The sequence below is a fragment of the Salvelinus fontinalis genome, chromosome 14 (genome assembly GCF_029448725.1).
Source record: "Salvelinus fontinalis isolate EN_2023a chromosome 14, ASM2944872v1, whole genome shotgun sequence".
Lineage (NCBI taxonomy): Eukaryota > Metazoa > Chordata > Actinopteri > Salmoniformes > Salmonidae > Salvelinus > Salvelinus fontinalis.
In genome coordinates this window covers 21,474,137-21,493,487 of record NC_074678.1, presented here as the reverse complement: position 1 = coordinate 21,493,487, position 19,351 = coordinate 21,474,137, and the positions used below count along the sequence as shown (strand labels likewise).

At 42.9% G+C, this 19,351-nt stretch overlaps 1 protein-coding gene across 1 annotated transcript in view; it reads right to left on the bottom strand.

Annotated features, from left to right (window-relative positions):
- The window catches only part of LOC129869606 (carboxyl-terminal PDZ ligand of neuronal nitric oxide synthase protein-like), a 186,690-nt gene that overhangs the window by 12,183 nt on the left and 155,156 nt on the right, over positions 1-19,351 (bottom strand). The window contains exons 9-10 of the mRNA XM_055944152.1: positions 10,518-10,683; positions 5,010-5,204 (exon numbers count right to left, since the gene is read on the bottom strand). Coding sequence (XP_055800127.1) covers positions 5,010-5,204; positions 10,518-10,683 — 361 coding nt within the window. The remainder of the gene's footprint in view (positions 1-5,009; positions 5,205-10,517; positions 10,684-19,351) is intronic.

Here is a 19,351-nt window from a genome sequence, read left to right as displayed (position 1 = left end):
ACACTCTCAACAAAGAAACTCTCCTCGAACCCTGTTACAGCAACACACTCTCAACAAAGAAACTCTCCTCGAACCCTGTTACAGCAACACACTCTCAACAAAGAAACTCTCCTCGAAACCTGTTATAGCTACACTCTCAACAAAGAAACTCTCCTCGAACCCTGTTACAGCAACACACACTCAACAAAGAAACTCTCCTCGAACCCTGTTACAGCAACACACTCTCTCAACAAAGAAACTCTCCTCGCACCCTGTTACAGCAACACACTCTTTCAACAAAGAAACTCTCCTCAAACCCTGTTACAGCAACACACACTCAACAAAGAAACTCTCCTCAAACCCTGTTACAGCAACACACTCTCAACAAAGAAACTCTTCTCGAACCCTGTTACAGCAACACACTCTCAACAAAGAAACTCTCCTCAAACCCTGTTACAGCAACACACTCTCAACAAAGAAACTCTTCTCGAACCCTGTTACAGCAACACACTCTCAACAAAGAAACTCTTCTCGAACCCTGTTACAGCAACACACTCTCAACAAAGAAACTCTTCTCGAACCCTGTTACAGCAACACACTCTCAACAAAGAAACTCTTCTCGAACCCTGTTACAGCAACACACTCTCAACAAAGAAACTCTTCTCGAACCCTGTTACAGCAACACACTCTCAACAAAGAAACTCTTCTCGAACCCTGTTACAGCAACACACTCTCAACAAAGAAACTCTTCTCGAACCCTGTTACAGCAACACACTCTCAACAAAGAAACTCTCCTCGGACCCTGTTACAGCAACTCCACTGATATTCCACAAATCCCCGCAGACTCCTGGAGGTCGGGCCCCCCTCCCCAGATAGCATTCAAACACGTCATAATCATGACAAAAATGTTTAGAACTATAAGAACAAATATATAATAATCTCAGCTTTATTGCAAAATGTGTAGAATAGCATGAGATTAGCTATAACAGTTCTCTCTACTCCATGGCAACACATATACATATATCTTTTTACCTTTATTTAACTAGGCAAGTCAGTTAAGAACAGATTCTTATTTACAATGACGGCCTACCCTGGCCAAACCCTAACCCGGATGACGCTGGGCCAAATGTGCGCCGCCCTATGGGACATCCAATCACGCCCGGTTGTGATACAGCCTGGAATCGAACCCCTTCCAACAATGAAAGGCTGCACTGCTTTCAGACCCTAGTCTTTGAGCCGACGAGGGAGGAGGGCTTATGTACCCTATCACCACAGATAGAGGTGAATAGCTTTTTGTTTTCATGCGTAGGCTCACACACACGCATGTGCGTAAACAAGCACAAATAAACACAAACCCCACACAAACAGACCCACCAGATAACCTCTTTATAGTCAAAACGGTTGGGATAAAGCATGCACTGATATTTTCACTAGATTTCAATTATGATGTGAGAAGATGCAGGGAGCTCAGAAGAACATGGTAAACAGCATGGTAAACAAAATGGTAAACATCTCCTCTGTAAACAGTAAACACCAACAGCAGCAAAATATCAGAACTGAAGAACAAAATCCTGTTAGTCTTTCTCTCCATCCCTCTCCTCTGCCTCTTCTTCTCTGTCTCTCTCTCACTCCCTCATCTTTCTCTCAGCGTGGGTTCTTGTTTCTTTTGAGGCTGCAGTGACAGCCTCAGCCTGTTACCTCTGCTACGCTTCTCTGGAAGGTCTTCAATGTTGCCACATAGTGTGTGTGTGTGTGTATGTGTGTGTGTGTGTGTGTGTGTGTGTGTGTGTGTGTGTGTGTGTGTGTGTGTGTGTGTGTGTGTGTGTGTGAGAGAGAGAGAGTAAACATTTGTTTTCCATGCCAATAAAGTCCCTTTGAATTGAATTAAGATGGAATTGAGAGAGTGAGAGAGAGCATCTTCTCTTTCATCATTCCAGAAATAACAAGTTAGTGTCTCTAAAATCCTACACACAGTTAGGACAGATGGGATGGACACCCCAGCCGCCTGCCAATAAAACCGCACAGCTGTGTGTGTCTATGTGCATGTGTGCGTGTGCATGCGTGTGTGCGCTGTCTGGTCAATTCCACAGCAGCTTTCCCATTCTCCCTGGGTGATCCACACTCCGTTAACCACAGAGCTGTGAATCTGGGAGTGTGGCTTTAATTAACATTGCCACTAGGCCACTGGGTGTGACAATGACAGTGACGTTGATGACTGTGGTGCTGTTATGTTGGCTGGGTGCGCATGAACAGAGAGACAGGTCTGAACATTTCAAAGTCCGCTGGGTGTCACTGTGACCTCTGGGATCTGCCACCAACCCTGCAGCATCATGTGGCGTTTCCCAGGACCCTGTTATCTCTGCTGTCACTAGGAGAAACCATCATATGTCAGAGGGGTAGGTAGTCAGCAGAACTGTCAATCTATTAAGAGTCACACAAACTTTTCTAACCGACTGACTTTTGCATGACTTTTCATAGTGGCAGAGCTGTGTGTGTGTGTGTGTGTGTGTGTGTGTGTGTGTGTGTGTGTGTGTGTGTGTGTGTGTGTGTGTGTGTGTGTGTTCGATAGGGCGTGTGAGTGTGTGTGGCATTTTACACAGTGTATGTAAAACTTTAGAAGAGCATCTGTCTAAATATTAAACAAATACTCATGATCAACTCCAGTGAGGTGTGTTGTCTGTGTGTGCCTTTGTGTTAGTCAGGGTGAGTGATGAGTCTTTATTGGTAGATTAAGTGTGGGGGCGTGACTAGGTTCAAGACTGGGGATCACTGATTCAGGTCTGGAGCCAATTGCTCCTATTAATCATCAACACGTCCTTCAGCAGGAGAGGAAGGGAGAGGAGAAGAGAGAGGAAAGGAGATGAGGGGATAGGAAAGGAGACAGGAGATGAGGGGAGAGAAAAGGAGATGAGCAGAGAGGAAAGGAGAGGAGAAGATATGAGAGGGGAGCTGGTGTGGATAAGAGGAGAGGAAGAGAGGAAAGGAGGAGGATAAAAAGAGTATACATGGGGAGTGTTTATCCCAGAGGGTTGTGTGTGGGTGACTGGAGAGGAGAGAGGAAGAGAGGTGAGGGAGAGGCCAGAGGCTGTTGTGTGGGTGACTGAGGACACTAGAGATTGAGGAAGGTGAACAGCTGGACCCTAGCCTCTAGATCTGGAGGCCTTCTGAGACCATCACCATGCTTCACCAACTAACTACTGGATGAGTACAACCTAGAAACCTTCCTCGCTAACCCACTCAAGGAGATCACAAAAGGGGTTGATTGGAGGTGGTATAACTATTCCCACACACATGAACGCACACACACACACACACACACACACACACACACACACACACACACACACACACACACACACACACACACACACACACACACACACACACACACACACACACACACACACACACACACACACAACGCACTCTGGGTCAGGTGGGTTATACATACAGGAGAACAGAGACTTCAGAGATCAAAGTTTGATCAAAGGTTGAATTCTTTTAAATAACTAACCTTCAATTCTCTGCTCTCTACTCTACTGAATCTGATGCAAGAGATGAGCTGAGGATAACTGACTGATGTAAACTGACTTGACCTGCTTTGGGCCTTTTACTGTATATGATTATTTCTGTAACCTCTATTCTACCCACACACAGTATTGTCCTACGGCCATGCGGTGAATAGGGTTTAATAGGAGGAACATTTGGCAGGTGCTCTTAGTCTCTGTTAGTGCACAAGATCTTAAAGGGGAACGGTTTCTGGCGGGCGTTCTAGTCACTGATACGACACAAAGTCCTATAAATGAATTACATTCCTAGAGGTCTGAATAATCCAAGATTTACATAAATTTGTGCACAAGGTCTTAAAGGGGAACAGTCCACATATGATTCCAAAAAACGGGTTATTCAGAAACAAAAAAAGCTGGAATAATACATTCTCAACCAACATAATACATATTATAGCGCATCACAATGACCATGTAGAAAATGTCATGTTCCCCTCTATACATACAGATATCCTCATAATCTTCCTAAAAAATAGTCTTTGCTTATGAATTGTGGAGAGGGAGAAGAGGCTCCCTCTGTAACAGACACCAACAGTTCTGTACACTTTAGGGCACGTGTCAAACTCGTTCCATGGAGGGCCGAGTGTCTGAATGTTTTCGCTCCTCCCTTTTCCTTGATTGATCAACAAGGTCACTGATTAGTTAGGAACTCCCATCACCTGGGTGTCTAGGTCTAAATTGAACACAAATAGAAAGGAAATAATAAACCAGTACACACTCGGCCCTCCATGGAATGACTTTGACACCCATGCTTTAGGGCCTGCACAGTGCAGATGCCTATACCATTACACTGTGTAGACAGACAGTTTGAGTCATAACCTGTAAGCTGGTGTACACACACAGAAGTGCAGTAAAGGAACCTGTTTACGATAATTCTGACAAAAATGTCTGTGAGCAGAGGGAGAGGAGCAGTGGTGGTCAGGTTATTATGGCTGGTCAGGTGTTTTCACCTGGTGGGGGTGTGTGTGTGTCAATCTGGGTCGAGCAGGGTGGTATGTGCTGGTGTGTGTTTATGAGTGTGTGCATGTGTGAATGTGTGTGTGTTGTCGTGCTACACTGCTATCTCATCCCCCAGGCAGTCTGGTGGTCCCTGTCTGTTAAGCACGTTTAGTAGACGGAGGGTCTCCTCATCAGACCTCCAGCTGTATATGATATCCCTCTCCTCTCTCTCCTCCCTCTCCTCCCTCTCTTCTCTCTCATGTCTCTCATCCCTCTCATCACTATCATCACTATCGTCAGTGTTGGACTCGTACTCAGACGCAATGCCAGACTCCCGGAACCTCAGCAGCTCCAGACTGCCAAGCACCTCGTCGCGGGTTGATGACATCACCAAACCTGACCTGTCCTGACCTTTGACCCCAGTCTGACCCCTCCGCTGCGGAGGAGTAGGAGGGCGAGGTTCAGGTGTTGGGGGTCCGGGCAGGAAGCGGAAACATTCTAGCTTGAGGAGACACTGATCCCTACCTAGGTGAGTGCCTAGGGGCAGGGAGGAGGAGGAGAGGGGGAAGGCCGTCCCGTCCTGACCCATGCTCATGTTGATGCCCAGCGCTGGCAGGGTGAGGTTGACATGGTCCTGGGGTCGCGGGGTCGTAGGGTCACACAAAACTGGGGGAACGGTGGAACGGAAAGTGATCTCCAACAGACTATCCTGGGAACCCACTGAAGAAGTGAAGGAGGGAAAGAGAAAATAAAAGTGTCATTAAGGATAAGCATCCTTCCACACATTGAGCTTACATTCATCTGTTTTACATGCTAATTCTAACATGAGCCTCATTCTCATCCACTCCTGGATGTATGAGCAGATTGGGCAACCTGGTCTCAGAGCATTTAGTATTATTCTGTATGTAAAACCGAGCACTCTATTTAGTATGATATGTTACATTTAGTATGGTATGTATTAATTTGTAATGTCCATCACCCATTTCCTATGATATGTTATGTATTTCACATCGTATTATATGTTAAGAAATTGCTAATGTTCGAATTTTCAAAACGTATGATATGTTACGAATTCTAGCTAGGTGGCTAATGTTAGCTAGCTGGCTAACGTTAGCTAGGCTAAGGGTAAGGGTTTAGGTTAGGGTTAAGTCTAGGAGTTAGGTTAAAGAGTTAAGGTTAGAGTTAGGGGAAGGGATAGCTAAAAGGGTTAAGGTAAGGCGAAGAGTTAGCTAACATGCTAAGTAGTTGCAAAGTAGAAAAAAGTGGTATGTAGTTGAAAAGTTGCTAATTAGCTAAAATGCTAAAGTTGTCCATGATAAGATTCAAAATCGCGAATGTGTGGGTTGCTACACGTTCGTGTTATATACCCACCCATCTGAGTTATATGTTATGTTTCATATGGTATGTATTCATTTGTGGATGTCCATTACCCATTTCGTCTGATATACTATGAATTACAATTCATATTTTTTATTACGAATTTGCAAACGTACAATGTGTTATGAATTTCTAAAATGTATGATATGTTACGAATTCTAGGTAAGTGGCTAGGTGGCTAACGATAGCTAGCTGGCTAATGTTAGCTAGGCTAGGGGTTAGGGGTTAGGGTTTAGTTTAGGAGTTAGGTTAAAGGGTTACAGTTAGGGTTAGGGTTAGCTAAAAGGGTTAAGGTTAGGCCAAACTGTTAGCTAACATGCTAAGTAGTTAACCTCTTGACGCTAGGGGTCAGATTTTTTTAATTTTTTAAAATAACGTTCCCAAGGTAAACAGACTATTTCCCAGGTCCAGATCGTAGATTATGCATATAGTTTACAGATTAAGATTGAAAACACTCCAAAGTTTCCAAAACTGTCAAAATATTGTCTGTGAGTATAACAAAACTGATTCTGCAGGCAAAAACCTGAGAAAATCTAACCCGGAAGTGATTTTTTAAAATTATATATATATATTTTTTAATCTGTGTTTCCTGGCCCGTCTTTCTTCCATTTAAAGGGGTATCAACCAGATTCCTTTTCCAATGGCTTCCTCAGGCTGTGCCCAGGCTTTAGACATAGTTTCAGGCTTTTATTTTGAAAAATGAGCGAGATTTTTCAAAACTAGTCAGGTGTCCTCTGAATAGTTCCTGCGGTAGCTCTCCATATTCTTTTTCTCTCTTATTGAATAGGTTACGGTCCAGTTGAAATACTATCGACTGTGTTTGTTAAAAACAACCTGAGGATTGATTATAAAAAACATTTGACATGTTTCTACGACCATTACGGATACTTTTTTGGAATTTTCGTCAAACGGAACGAGGCTTTGGTTTTCTGAACATAAAGCGCAACCCAAATGGCGTTTTTTTGTTATAAAAGTAATATTTATCGAACAAAAATAACATTTGTTGTGTAACTCGTGAGTGCAAACATCCGAAGATTATCAAAGGTAAGCAATTAATTTTATTGCTTTTCTGACTTTCGTGACCATGCTAATTTGGGGCTAGCTGTTGTAGCATTGATTGATACACTCACAAAAGCTTGGATTGCTTTCGCTGCAAAGCATATTTTCAAAATCTGACACGATAGATGGATTAACAACAAGCTAAGCTGTGTTTTGGTATATTTCACTTGTGATTGCATGATTATAAATATTGTTAGTAATATTTTGCGCCCTGCAATTCAGCGGTTGTTTAGGAAAATGATCCCGTAAAAGGGATCCGTAGCGCAGAGAAGGTAAAAAGTAGCAAAAAGTAGTAAGTCATTGAAAAGTTACTAATTTGCTCAAATGCTAAAGTTGTCCGTGATGAAATTCAAACTTGGAACCTATGTGTTGCTAGACGTTCGTGTCATTCGCCCATCCAGCCGCGTTGATAAGTTTTGTATGGTATGTATTAATTTTCCCACCCATCCACCCACCCCGACCAAGTATGATACTGTATGATACAGTATGATACTGCATTATACAGTATCATACTAATTTGACTGTCCCAGATTTACGTTTATTATGTTACGTCCAGTCTACCATACCAGGCTGGACTGGGGCATGGTAGGGATTGAGAAACGGTGTCAAACACTATATTAGGAGGAGGTGAGGTGCGGAGTGTGAGCTCAGGAGGAGAGGGCTGAGTTGGCTGAGGTGTAGAGCAGGTTGGTCCGTTGAGGTGTAACATGATAAATGGTGTATAATGATGCAGCTGAGAAAGGGGTGGTAAAGTAACAGGTTACATGATAACATGCTGGTTGGTCTGTTGGAGTCTATGCTTGGCCAGAGAGCTTAAAGAGGTTTGAAATGGTCTGTGACGAGAGAGAAATGGGAGGAGAGAGAGTCACCAGGAAGAGAATAAATATGAAAGAGGGGAGGAGTCGATAAACAGGGTTTGATAGGATAAGGAGATGGAGGGAGGAGAGAGAAAGAAAAAAATGCTCTATTTTCGTCTGCCGTTAACGCGGCGCTAGTGTCAAACACACTTTAGTTTGCAATTTTGTCATGTACAAACTGGCACACTGGCATTTTCCAGCCCTAAAACCAGGTTCGGCAATTTACCTGTCTTATATCAGCTCGCTTGCGCTCAGATGGGCGGGGTTTAAATATTTGAGGTGTGTTCTTAAAAACATGATCCAAAGTGCTAATTTCCGGAGGCGCTGATGGGGATATTTAAGAGGAGTAGCCCAATGTGATTTTGGTACCTGTATACTTCGTATTTAGAAACATAAAAATAAATGTTTTTTCCCCATTTAGTTTTATTTGATTAAAAACCAAAGCATAACCTCCCCTTCTCTCAAAGTAGTCAAGGGTTTGACTCCTGACACAGCTTGGAAATATACTGAACAAAAATATAAACGCAGCATGTGAAGTGTTGGTCCCATGTTTCATGAGCTGAAAAATAAAAGATCCCAGAAATGTTTCAGATACCAGAAAGCATATTTCTCACAAATTTTGTGCACAAATTTGTTTACATCCTTGTTAGTGAGCATTTATCCTTTGCCTAGATAATCCATCCACCTAACAGGTGTGGCATATCAAAAAGCTGACTAAACATCATGATCATTACAGAGGGCAATAAAAGGCCACTCTAAAATGTGCAGTTTGTCACACAACACAATGCCACAGCGGTCTCAAGTTTTGAGAGAGTGCGCAATTGTCATGTTGACTGCAGGAATGTCCATCAGAGCTATTGCCTGAGAATGTAATGTTTTTCTCTACCATAAGCTGTCTCCAACATCGTTTTAGAGAATTTGGCAGTACATCCAACTGGCCTCACAACCGCAGACCACTTGTAACCACGCCAGCCAAGGACCTCCACATCTGGCTTCTTTACCTGCACGATAATCTGAGACCAGCCACCCAGACAGCTGAGGAGTATTTATGTCTGTAATAAAGTCCTTTTGTGGAGAAAATTGATTCTGATTGGCTGGGCATGGCTCCCCAGTGGATGGACCTGGCTCCAAAGTGGGTGTGCCTATACCCTCCCAGGCCCCCCCCCATGGCTGCACCCCTGCCCAATCATGTGAAATCCATAGATTAGGGCCTAATGAATTCAATTGACTGATTTCCTTATATGAACTGTAACTCAGTAAAATCGTTGAAATTGTTGCATGTTGCATTAATATTTTTGTTCAGTATACCAAAGCTTTATGAAAATATCAAGTTTGAGAGGAGTAAAACAGTGAGCTGACATTCCCTTTGTATCTATGCATTGTAGGAAGGCCCACATTATTTTAGCCATGCAAGTCCTGTTTTGGATGTGCGTAAAACCCCCTCCATGATGTAGGCTATGTGTCCATGCCCATCATGAAAGGATATATGAGAACCTCTGTGAATTCCGGTGAAACTCGTATATAGAAGTCTGTAACCTGTAAAAATAGCTTGTTTTCTGTTTCATATGTTCAAAAACCAAGCCCTCTCTTAGGCCTGCTATAATGAAGGCTGATTCAACAGCAATGTGTCTTTCTTTCCTGACGATTTTATGCCATGTATTTATTGTTGTTGTTGTTTTAAAACAAAACAGCTTTTTTCCCGTTACAACCTAACTTATTAGAATGATTCACTTTCCTGGTTTTATGGTGACAATGTCTATGACGCGCTTGCAATGCAACTTCAGGAGATGTGTGAATGCAATCTGATAAGAAGATGGTTCCGATTCTGATCATAAAACATGGGCCTATTTGGGATCAGTATAACCATGAGTAGACATTCTTTCTATTGATATTGGATCTTTGTCCAGCTACTGTGAAAAGTTTGGATGTGTGTAAACCTTCCATAGTCTACGTTGTTTTAAAATGATATACCCACAGGGAGAAATGATGGTGTCTGTAAGTGTGACATAGCCTATTTAAAACAAGTTGTTTTGTTTAGAGTATGATTAAAATTATTTGTTTTCTTTTTAGGCCTTATCAAAAATGAATTGAATCTTGCTTATTGACAATGTTTGTCATGTCCCTGCTCAGCCATAATGTAATTTACAGTAGGAGCCCCTATGTCAGTGGGAATGCTATATACAGTATATACAATTACTTAGAACAATGTGGACTGCAAATGTGTTCAAGTTAATGTTTTAAGCAAAGATAGGTTTACATTTTGTTATTTTGTTTCTGTAAGCCATTTAACAAACTATAACATACTAACATTGGAGTTGGAGTTGATTCCAAGGCAATACATAAATGACCGTAAATACACAACTTGAAGCAACCACATATTTTGCCATGGAGCACGTTCTGATTGGCCAGTGAGAGGCCAAGTCTCGACACACCCACAACTTGTTTATTCACAAAAACTCAGCCCTTTCGCGCCAACGCCAGCAAGTGCGCCGATAATTGTGATAGTGAAAATAGCAAAAATATTTCTGACACACCCCTGCTCTTATAGCCCTACTGCCTGTGCTTAGATTAACCATTGCATTAGGTTTGCTAAAATAGAACCCCAAGACTATCTCCATGCTTGTGTGTGTGTGTGTGTGTGTGTGTGTGTGTGTGTGTGTGTGTGTGTGTGTGTGTGTGTGTGTGTGTGTGTCCGCAAGTCCGCTTGTGCGTATGTGTGGTAATGAGTGAGTGTACTCACTGGAGCAGGGTCCTGACATTTTGACCTCCAGCTCCTGGATCTGTTTGACCAGTAGGGAGATGTGGTGCAGCAGGTCCTTGTTCTGGAGCAGCAGCTGGTGCACTCTGGCCTGGGCCTCCAGTCTGGCTGTAGCCTCCGCACTCAGTTGGTCCTTCAACAGGTGCACCTAGAGGGAGAGAACACACACATACTGTACGTCTGAGATAAGGACACATTTGGGAGAAAGAGAACACACACACACACACACACAATACAGTATGTGCATACACCTGAGAGAGAGAGTACCAACACTCCTGAGATAAGCATTTACATAAACAAACACTCAATAGCGACTTCATGCTATTGAGTGTCAGTGTGTCTGTCTCACCAAAACCCATTCAATGAAGAACAAGACGCGGACTGCCAGACTCCAAGCTCAAGCTCATGTAATCTTAATGCCATGTATGGTCTGTAGTAGGATTAGATCAAAAGAAGAAAGACAGTTTCCATTAAAGGAGCAGCCTGCAGTGGCATTAGTCACTAAATCATTTAAACCAGAGAAGAAGATACCCTGTTTCTTCTCTATCCCAGGTGTCAACACAGACAACCCTGGGGATGAATCATGTCTTCTCAGAAACAAGTGGAGAGACACTGATGATGGCCAGAGCAGTAGCTGAGGGATTCCTTCAATATCAAGGGACATGCATGTGCATTAGTCTACAGGGTATTACTAGCCAGAGCTTAGATTCAACCTCTTTGATAAAGCTTAATTCCAAGGGGAGGCAGAGTGGCATTGGATGTAGGGCTGGCACAATTACCGTATAACCGTGTAACTGCCGATTAAGGATAAGGAAAAATAGTTTGTGTGTGGATCGCGGTTAAGTCCGTTTCCGCTGTAACATGGACTCTATACAACGTGATGAAACGATGTTGCTCCTTGTTGAAACAAGAAAGGTGTTCTAGCAAACAAGTATTTGGTTGCCTAGGCAACCCTGCAGCAGCACATGCAGTCAGAAAATGTGAGTCTTTAAAAAAATGTTTACAAAATAATTGCTATTCAAACGATTATAACGGTGACCGAGGACATTTGGCTGACCAATAACCGTCATCCAAAATAGTCACAGACCTAATTGGATGTGCTGTATATTTCACCACATAAGTTGACTGAGAACAGATTCTCATTTACAGCAACAACGTGGGGAACAGTTACGGGGGAGAGGAATGAGCCAATTGGAAGCTGGGAATGCTTAGGTGGCAATGGTGGTATGAGGGCCAGATTGGAAATTTAGCCAGGACACCGGGGTTAACACCCCTACTCTTACAATTAGTGCCATGGGATCTTTAGACATCCCATCCTATCCAAAAGACAGCACCCTACACAGGGCAATGTCCCCAATCACTGCCGGGGAATTGGGATCTTTTTTAGACCAGAAGAAAGAGTGCCTCCTACTGGCACTCCAACATCACTTTCAGCAGCATCTGGTCACCCATCCAGGGACCAACCACAACCAATCCTGCTTAGCTCCAGAGGCAAGCCAGCAGTGGGATGCAGGGTGGTATGCCGCTGGCATATATCCTGACAAGAGAAGCGATGAAGACTCAGCAAAGAAAAAGGCTCATCGATTTGTGAATGGACGACAATGAGTGCTACTGTGGTATTTCTAACTTGACATTGAGCGAGCGCTTGTACTTAAAACTTTGTGATGGTTTCTATAGGAACACTTCTGCAGTGGTTTTCTGACTTCAAGGAGCATTATGAATACAAAGGGCTATTTCTGGCTTGGCATACAGCCCATGTCTCTAAAGCACTCCATTCATTTCTCACTTCAAGGAAAATGGAGCATGAATTGAGTCATGAGGCTGTAGCTAGAGAGTCCGAAGCTCTCTGATTCTGTCTTTCAATATAACAAGATGACATGATTCGGATTTCTTCATACATGTACCATAGCTACAAAAACTCTAACCAAGGTAACGCTACTGTGACAATTAGAACTTATCCAAACAAAAAACTGTGAATAGATGGCAGCATTCACGCAAAACCAACACATATAACCACGGCAAGGTGACTGGGAACATGAATATGTACTGACAGACCAGTTATGACCTCCGTAAGGCAATCAAAGAGGCAAAACGACAGTACAGGGACAAAGTGGAGTCGCAATTCAATGGCTCAGACACGAGACGTATGTGGCAGGGACTCCAGACAATCAAGAGTTATAAAGGGAAAGCCAGCCATGTCGTGGACACTGACGCCTCGATCCCAGACAACTTAAACACTTTTTCGCCCGCTTCGAGGAAAACAACACAGAGCTGGCAACATAGGCCCCCGTCGCTCACGTGGACTGTGTGCTCCTGATCTCCGTGGCAGACGTAAGTAAGACATTCAAGCGTGTTAAGGATCATATCACCTCCACTTTATCAGACACCCTATACCGACTACAATTTGCATACCGTTCCAACAGATCGACGGACGACGCAATCGCAATTGCACTGCACACTGCCCTTTCTCACAAATACGAGACAAATACCTATGTGACAATGCTGTTCATCGACTACAGCTCAGCCTTCAACACCATAGTGCCCTCCAAGCTTATCACTAAGCTCAGGGTCCTGGGTTTGAACCCTTCTCTGTACAACTGGGTCCTAAACTCCTGATGAAGGTAGGAAACAACACCTCTGCCACACTGATCCTCAACGCGGGGGCCCCACAGGGGTGCGTGCTCAGCCCCCCTCCTGTACTCCCTGTTCAACCATGACTGCGCGGCCACGCACGTCTCCAACTCAATCATCAAGTTTGCTGATGGCACAACAGACCTGAGTACCAACAATGCTGAGACAGCCTTCAGGGAGGAGGTGACAGCCCTGGCAGAGTGACGCCAGGGAAATAACCTCAATGTCAGCAAAACGAAGGAGCTGATCGTGGACTACAGTAGACAGCAGAGAGAGCACACCCCCATCCACATCAACAGAACCGCAGTGGAGAGGGCCAAAAGCTTCAAGTTCCTGAAATGGTCCCTTCACGCCGATAGCGTGGTGAAGAAGGCGCAACAATACATTTGGCTTGGCCCCTACGACCCTCATGAACTTCCACAGATGCAGCATCGAGAGCATCAGGCTGTATCCCCGCCTGGTACAGCAACTGCCCCGCCCGCAACTGCAGGGCTCTCCAGAGGTTGGTGTGGTCAGCCCAAAGCATTATCGAGGGCATACTGCCTGCCCTCCAGGACATCTGCAGCACCTGGTGTCACAGGACGGCCAAGATGTTCATCAAGGACCTCAGCCACCGAGCCACGGCCATTACAACCCTATCATCTAGAAAGTGGAGACAGTACAGGTGCATCAAGAGTAGTGCTACAGAGGGTAGTGCGTACGACCCAGTACATCACTGGGGCCAAGCTTCCTGCAATCCAGGACCTATATATTAGGCGGTGTCAAAGAAAGGCCCAAAAAATTGTCAAATACCCCAGTCACCCAAGTCATAGACTGTTCTCTCTGCTACCGCACGGCAAGTGGGATCGGAGCGACAAATCTAGATCCAAAAGGCTCCTTAACAGCTTCTACACCTAAGCCATAAGAGTGCTGAATAATTCAACAAATGCCCACCCAGACTATTTACATTGACTGACCCCCCTTCCTTTATTTTTACACTGCTGCAACTCACTGTTTATTATCTATGCATAGTCACTTTACCCCTACCTATATCTACAAATTACCTCGACTAATCTGTACCTCTGCACATTGACTCTGTACTGGTACACCCTGTATATAGCCTCGTTATTGTTATTTTATTGTGTTACTTTTTATTACATCTTTTACTTTAGTTTATTTAGTAAATAAACTCTATTTATTGAGCTGCATTGTTGGTTAAAGGCTTGTAATTAAGTAAAGGAAAGTAAGTATTTCACAGTGAGGTCTACACCTGTTGTATTCTGCACGTGACAAATAAAAGTTGATTTGATTTTTGATTTATCTCCAGGCCATCAGACTGTTAAACAGTCATCACTAGCCGGCCTCCGCCCGGTACCCTGCCCTGAACCTTAGACACCGTCACTAGCCGGCTACCAGTCACTTTAATAATGTTTACATACTGTTTTAACTACCTTATATGTATATACTGTATTCTATTCATGGCTCATCCTAGATAACTACTTCTTCTGTACACACCTTTTCTATTCATATACAGTATTTATTGTCTGGACTCTGACATGATCGTTCTGATATCGCGCATTCTTTTTTTAGTTTAGGATTATGTGTATATTGTTATTGTATTGCTAGATATTGCTGCACTATTGGAAACATAATCATTTCACTGCCACAACACCTGCAAAACATCTGTGTACGCGACCAATAAACGTTGATTTGATTTGAACGCGGATGTATAGCTGTCTGTCATCATTGGTGATGTAATAACTGTAAAGACAAACAGTTGATGGTGATGAAATGGGAAAAACAGCTGAAGGACTTTGTGTCTAATAAGAAGCCTCTAAACCGTACAGACACAAGATGGAGCCACTCTTCGACCCCACAACCTCCCCTCTTCCACTTACTGTACACTCCCCTTATTCTCTCCCCTTCGCCCCTTCACTCTCCTCTCTCCCCCTAGCTCTTCTCATCCTCTCCCCTCTTCCCCCATCCACCCCTGGACGGTAAAGAGGGTAAAAGACAGATCAGATTCCATCATCACTCCACAGCGACAAATTGGCAGTGATCTAGCCTACATTAGTGCAGGCCATCACCCTCAGAGTTCATCTGTAAATCCAGACAGTCTAAAAACGCGGTCAGGGTAATATACCGCCGTACGACACCTCAAGCACCGCCAGGACACACCATGCGATATGGGGGTTGAGGTACGTGACTCTGAGAAGGCATGCTGTACTGATCAAAGTGTGAAAGCTAAACTGAGTTTAGTCCGACAGGTCTTGGAGAAGGAAGGTGTCACATTTGTCCAAGACGTGACTTCTGAAGTCCTGTGAGACACGCAAAAAAACGCTGCTCTGTGGTGATGGGGAACGCAGCCTGAATAATAACACAGAGCACAGAAAGACTAAATGTGTCTCTGTATGAGAGAGACAGAGAGAGAGAAAGAAAGAAAAAGTTAAAGAATTTGTTCTTAACTGACTTGCCTAGTTAAATAAAAGGTTAAATAATAATAATATAAAATAATAAAAAAAGTAAAGTAATATAGATGGCTCAATAATGACAGTCTCTAATGAACTGTAACAGGCTAAAACTTAGTTTTAGGGGGTCCCTCCCCTATAAAACGTTCCTTCTCAATCAACGACTTAGTGTTGAGGTGATGTCCCTACAAGAACCAGAGGATGTACAACTCTATTACCACCCAGTTCAGGATTATCCTCATGTAGTTTACGCAGCCAGGCAGAGAGAGACAGAGAGAGAGTGTGTGTGTGTGTGTGTGTGTGTGTGTGTGTGTGTGTGTGTGTGTGTGTGTGTGTGTGTGTGTGTGTGTGTGTGTGTGTGTGTGTGTGTGAGAGATAGCTTCCAGTAGTGTATGAATTAAACTGAACAAAATATATATATACAGTTGATGTTTGAAGTTCACATACACTTTAGCCAAATACATTTAAATTCAGTTTTTCACAATTCCTGACATTTAATCCTAGTAAAAATTCCCTGTCTTAGGTCAGTTAGGATCACCACCTTATTTTAAGAATGTGAAATGTCAGAATAATAGTAGAGAGACTGATTTATTTCAGCTTTAATTTATTTCATCACATTCCCAGTGGGTCAGAAGTTTACAAACACTCAATTAGTATTAGGTAGCATTGCCTTTAAAATTGTTTGACTTGGGTCAAACGTTTCGGGTAACCTTCCACAAGCTTCCCAAAATAAGTTGGGTGAATTTTGGCCCATTCCTCCTGACAGAGCTGGTGTAACTGAGTCAGGTTTGTAGGCCTCCTTGCTCGCACACGCTTTTTCAGTTCTGCCAACAAAAGTTCTATGGGATTGAGGTCAGGGTTTTGTGATGGCCACTCCAATACCTTGACTTTGTTGTTCTTAATTAGGGATAGGGGGCAGCATTTTCACTTTGGATGAATAGCGTGCCCAATTTGAACTGCCTCCTACTCTGTCCCAGATGCTAATATATGCATATTATTACAACACTCTGAAGTTTCTAAAACTGTTTGATTATGTCTGTGCGTATAACAGAACTCATATGGCAGGCAAACTTCCAAACAGGAAGTGGAAATTCTGAGGCTGGTTGTTTTTCAACTATTCAAATCCCAGGAAGATATAGATTTGTTTGCACTTCCTACGCCTTCCACTAGATGTCAACAGTCGGTAGAACGTTGAATGAAGATTATACTGTGTTGTGGGGCCGGATGAGAGGGGAATGAGTCAGTGGTCTGGAAAATTGCCATTTCCTGGTCACGCGCATTCCTCATGATATCGCCTTGCGTTCCATAACTTATACAGACATGAAGGAATGCTCCAGTTGGAACGTTATTGGATATATATGATAACAACATCCTGAAGATTGATTCTCTACTTAGTTTGACAAGTTCATTCGACCTGTGATATAACTTTTTGAAGTTTTCGTCCGACGTTAAGCGTGACTTGCACGAGCGTTTGGATATGTGTAATAATCGCGCTAGCAAAAGTAGCTACTTGGACATAAATAATTGACATTATCGAACAAAACAACAATTTATTGTCAAACTAGGATTCCTGGGAGTGCATTCTGATGAAGATTGTCAAAGGTAAGGGAATATTTATGATGTAATTTCGTATTTCTGTTGACTCCAACATGGCGGAGAAATTTTGTTTTTATCTGAGCGCCGTTTCAGATTATTGCATGGTGTGCTTTTTCCGTAAAGTTTTTTTGAAATCTGACACAGCGGTGGCATTAAGAACAAGTGTATCTTTAATTTTATGTAAAACATGTATCTTTCATCAAAGTGTATGATGAGTATTTCTGTTATTATATGTTGCTCTCTGCAATTTCTCCAGATATTTTGGAGGCATTTCTGAACATGGCGCCAATGTAAACTAAGATTTTTGGATATAAATATGCACAGTATCGAACAAAAATGCATGTATTGTGTAACATGATGTCCTATGAGTGTCATCTGACGAAGATCATCAAAGGTTAGTGATTAATGTTATCTCTATTTCTGTTTTTGTGACTCCTATCTTTGGCTGGGAAAATGGCTGTGTGTTTTTTGAACTTGGTGGTGATCTAACATAATCATATGTTGTGTTTTCGCTGTAAAGCATTTTTTAAATCAGACACAATGGGTAGATTAACAAGATGTTTATCTTTCATTTGCTGTATTGGACTTGTTAATGTGTGAAAGCGGGGGGATTCCGCTAGTGCAACGTGTGTCCTAGAAAGGTTAAGCCATTTTGCCACAACTTTACAAGTATGCTTGGGGTCATTGTCCATTTGGAAGACCCATTTGCGACCAAGCTTTAACTTCCTGACTGATGTCTTGAGATGTTTCTTCAATACATCCAAATATTTTTCCATCCTCATGATGCCATCTATTTTGTGAAGTGCACCTGTCCTTCCTGCAGCAAAGCACCCCCACAACATGATGCTGCCATCTTTACGGTTGGGATGGTGTACTTCGGCTTGCAAGCCAACCCCCTTTTTCCTCCAAACATAACAATGGTCATTATGGCAAAACAGTTCTATTTTTGTTTCATCAGACCGTACATTTTGGAGAAATGTCCTCTGATCTTTGTCCCCATGTGCAGATGCAAACTGCAATCTGGCTATTTTTTTTGACGGTTTTGGAGCAGTGGCTTCTTCCTTGCTGAGCGGCCTTTCAGGTTATGTCGATATAGGACTCGTTTTACTGTGGATATAGATACTTTTGTACCTGTTTCTTCCAGCATCTTCACAAGGTCCTTTGCTGTTGCTCTGGGATTGATTTGCACTTTTCGCACTAAAGTACATTCATCTCTAGGAGACAGAACGCATCTCCTTCCTGAGCGGTATGACGGCTGCGTGGTCCCATGGTGTTTATACTTGGGTACTATTGTTTGTACAGAAGAACATTGTACCTTCAGGCATTTGGAAATTGCTCCCAAGGATGAACCAGACTTGTGGAGGTCTACAATTCTTTATCTGAGGTCTTGGCTGATTTCTTTAGATTTTCCCATGATGTCAAGCAAAGAGGCACTGATTTTGAAGGTAGGCATTGAAATACATCCACAGGTACACCTCCAATTGACTCAAATTATGTCAAATAGCCTATCAGAAGCTTCTAAAGCCATTAAATAATTTTCTGGAATTTTCCAAGCTGTTTAAAGGCACAGTCAATTTAGTGTATGTAAACTTCTGACCCACTGGAATTGTGATACAGTGAATGAATTATAAGTGAAATAATCTGTTTGTAAACAATTCTTGGACTTGTGTCATGCACAAAGTAATGTCCTAACCAACTTGCCAAAACTATAGTTTGTTAACAAGAAATTTGTGGAATGGTTGAAAAACTAGTTTTAATGACTCCAACCTAAGTGCTTGTAAACTTGGCTGAGTTACAGCTCATATAAGGAAATCAGTCAAATGAAATAAATTCATTAGCCCCTAATCTATGGATTACACGACTGGGAATACAGATATGCATCTGTTGGTCACAGATACCTTAAAAAAAAAAGTAGGGCCGTGCATTATCATACTGAAACATGAGGTGATGGTGGCGGATGAATGGCACGACAACGGGCTTCAGGATCTCGTCACGGTATCTCTGTGCATTCAAATTACCATCGATAACATGCAATTGTGTTCGTTGTCTGTAGTTTATGCCTGCCCATACATTAACCACACAGCCACAATGGGGAACTCTGCTCACAACGCTGACATTAGTAAATGGCTCACCCACACGACA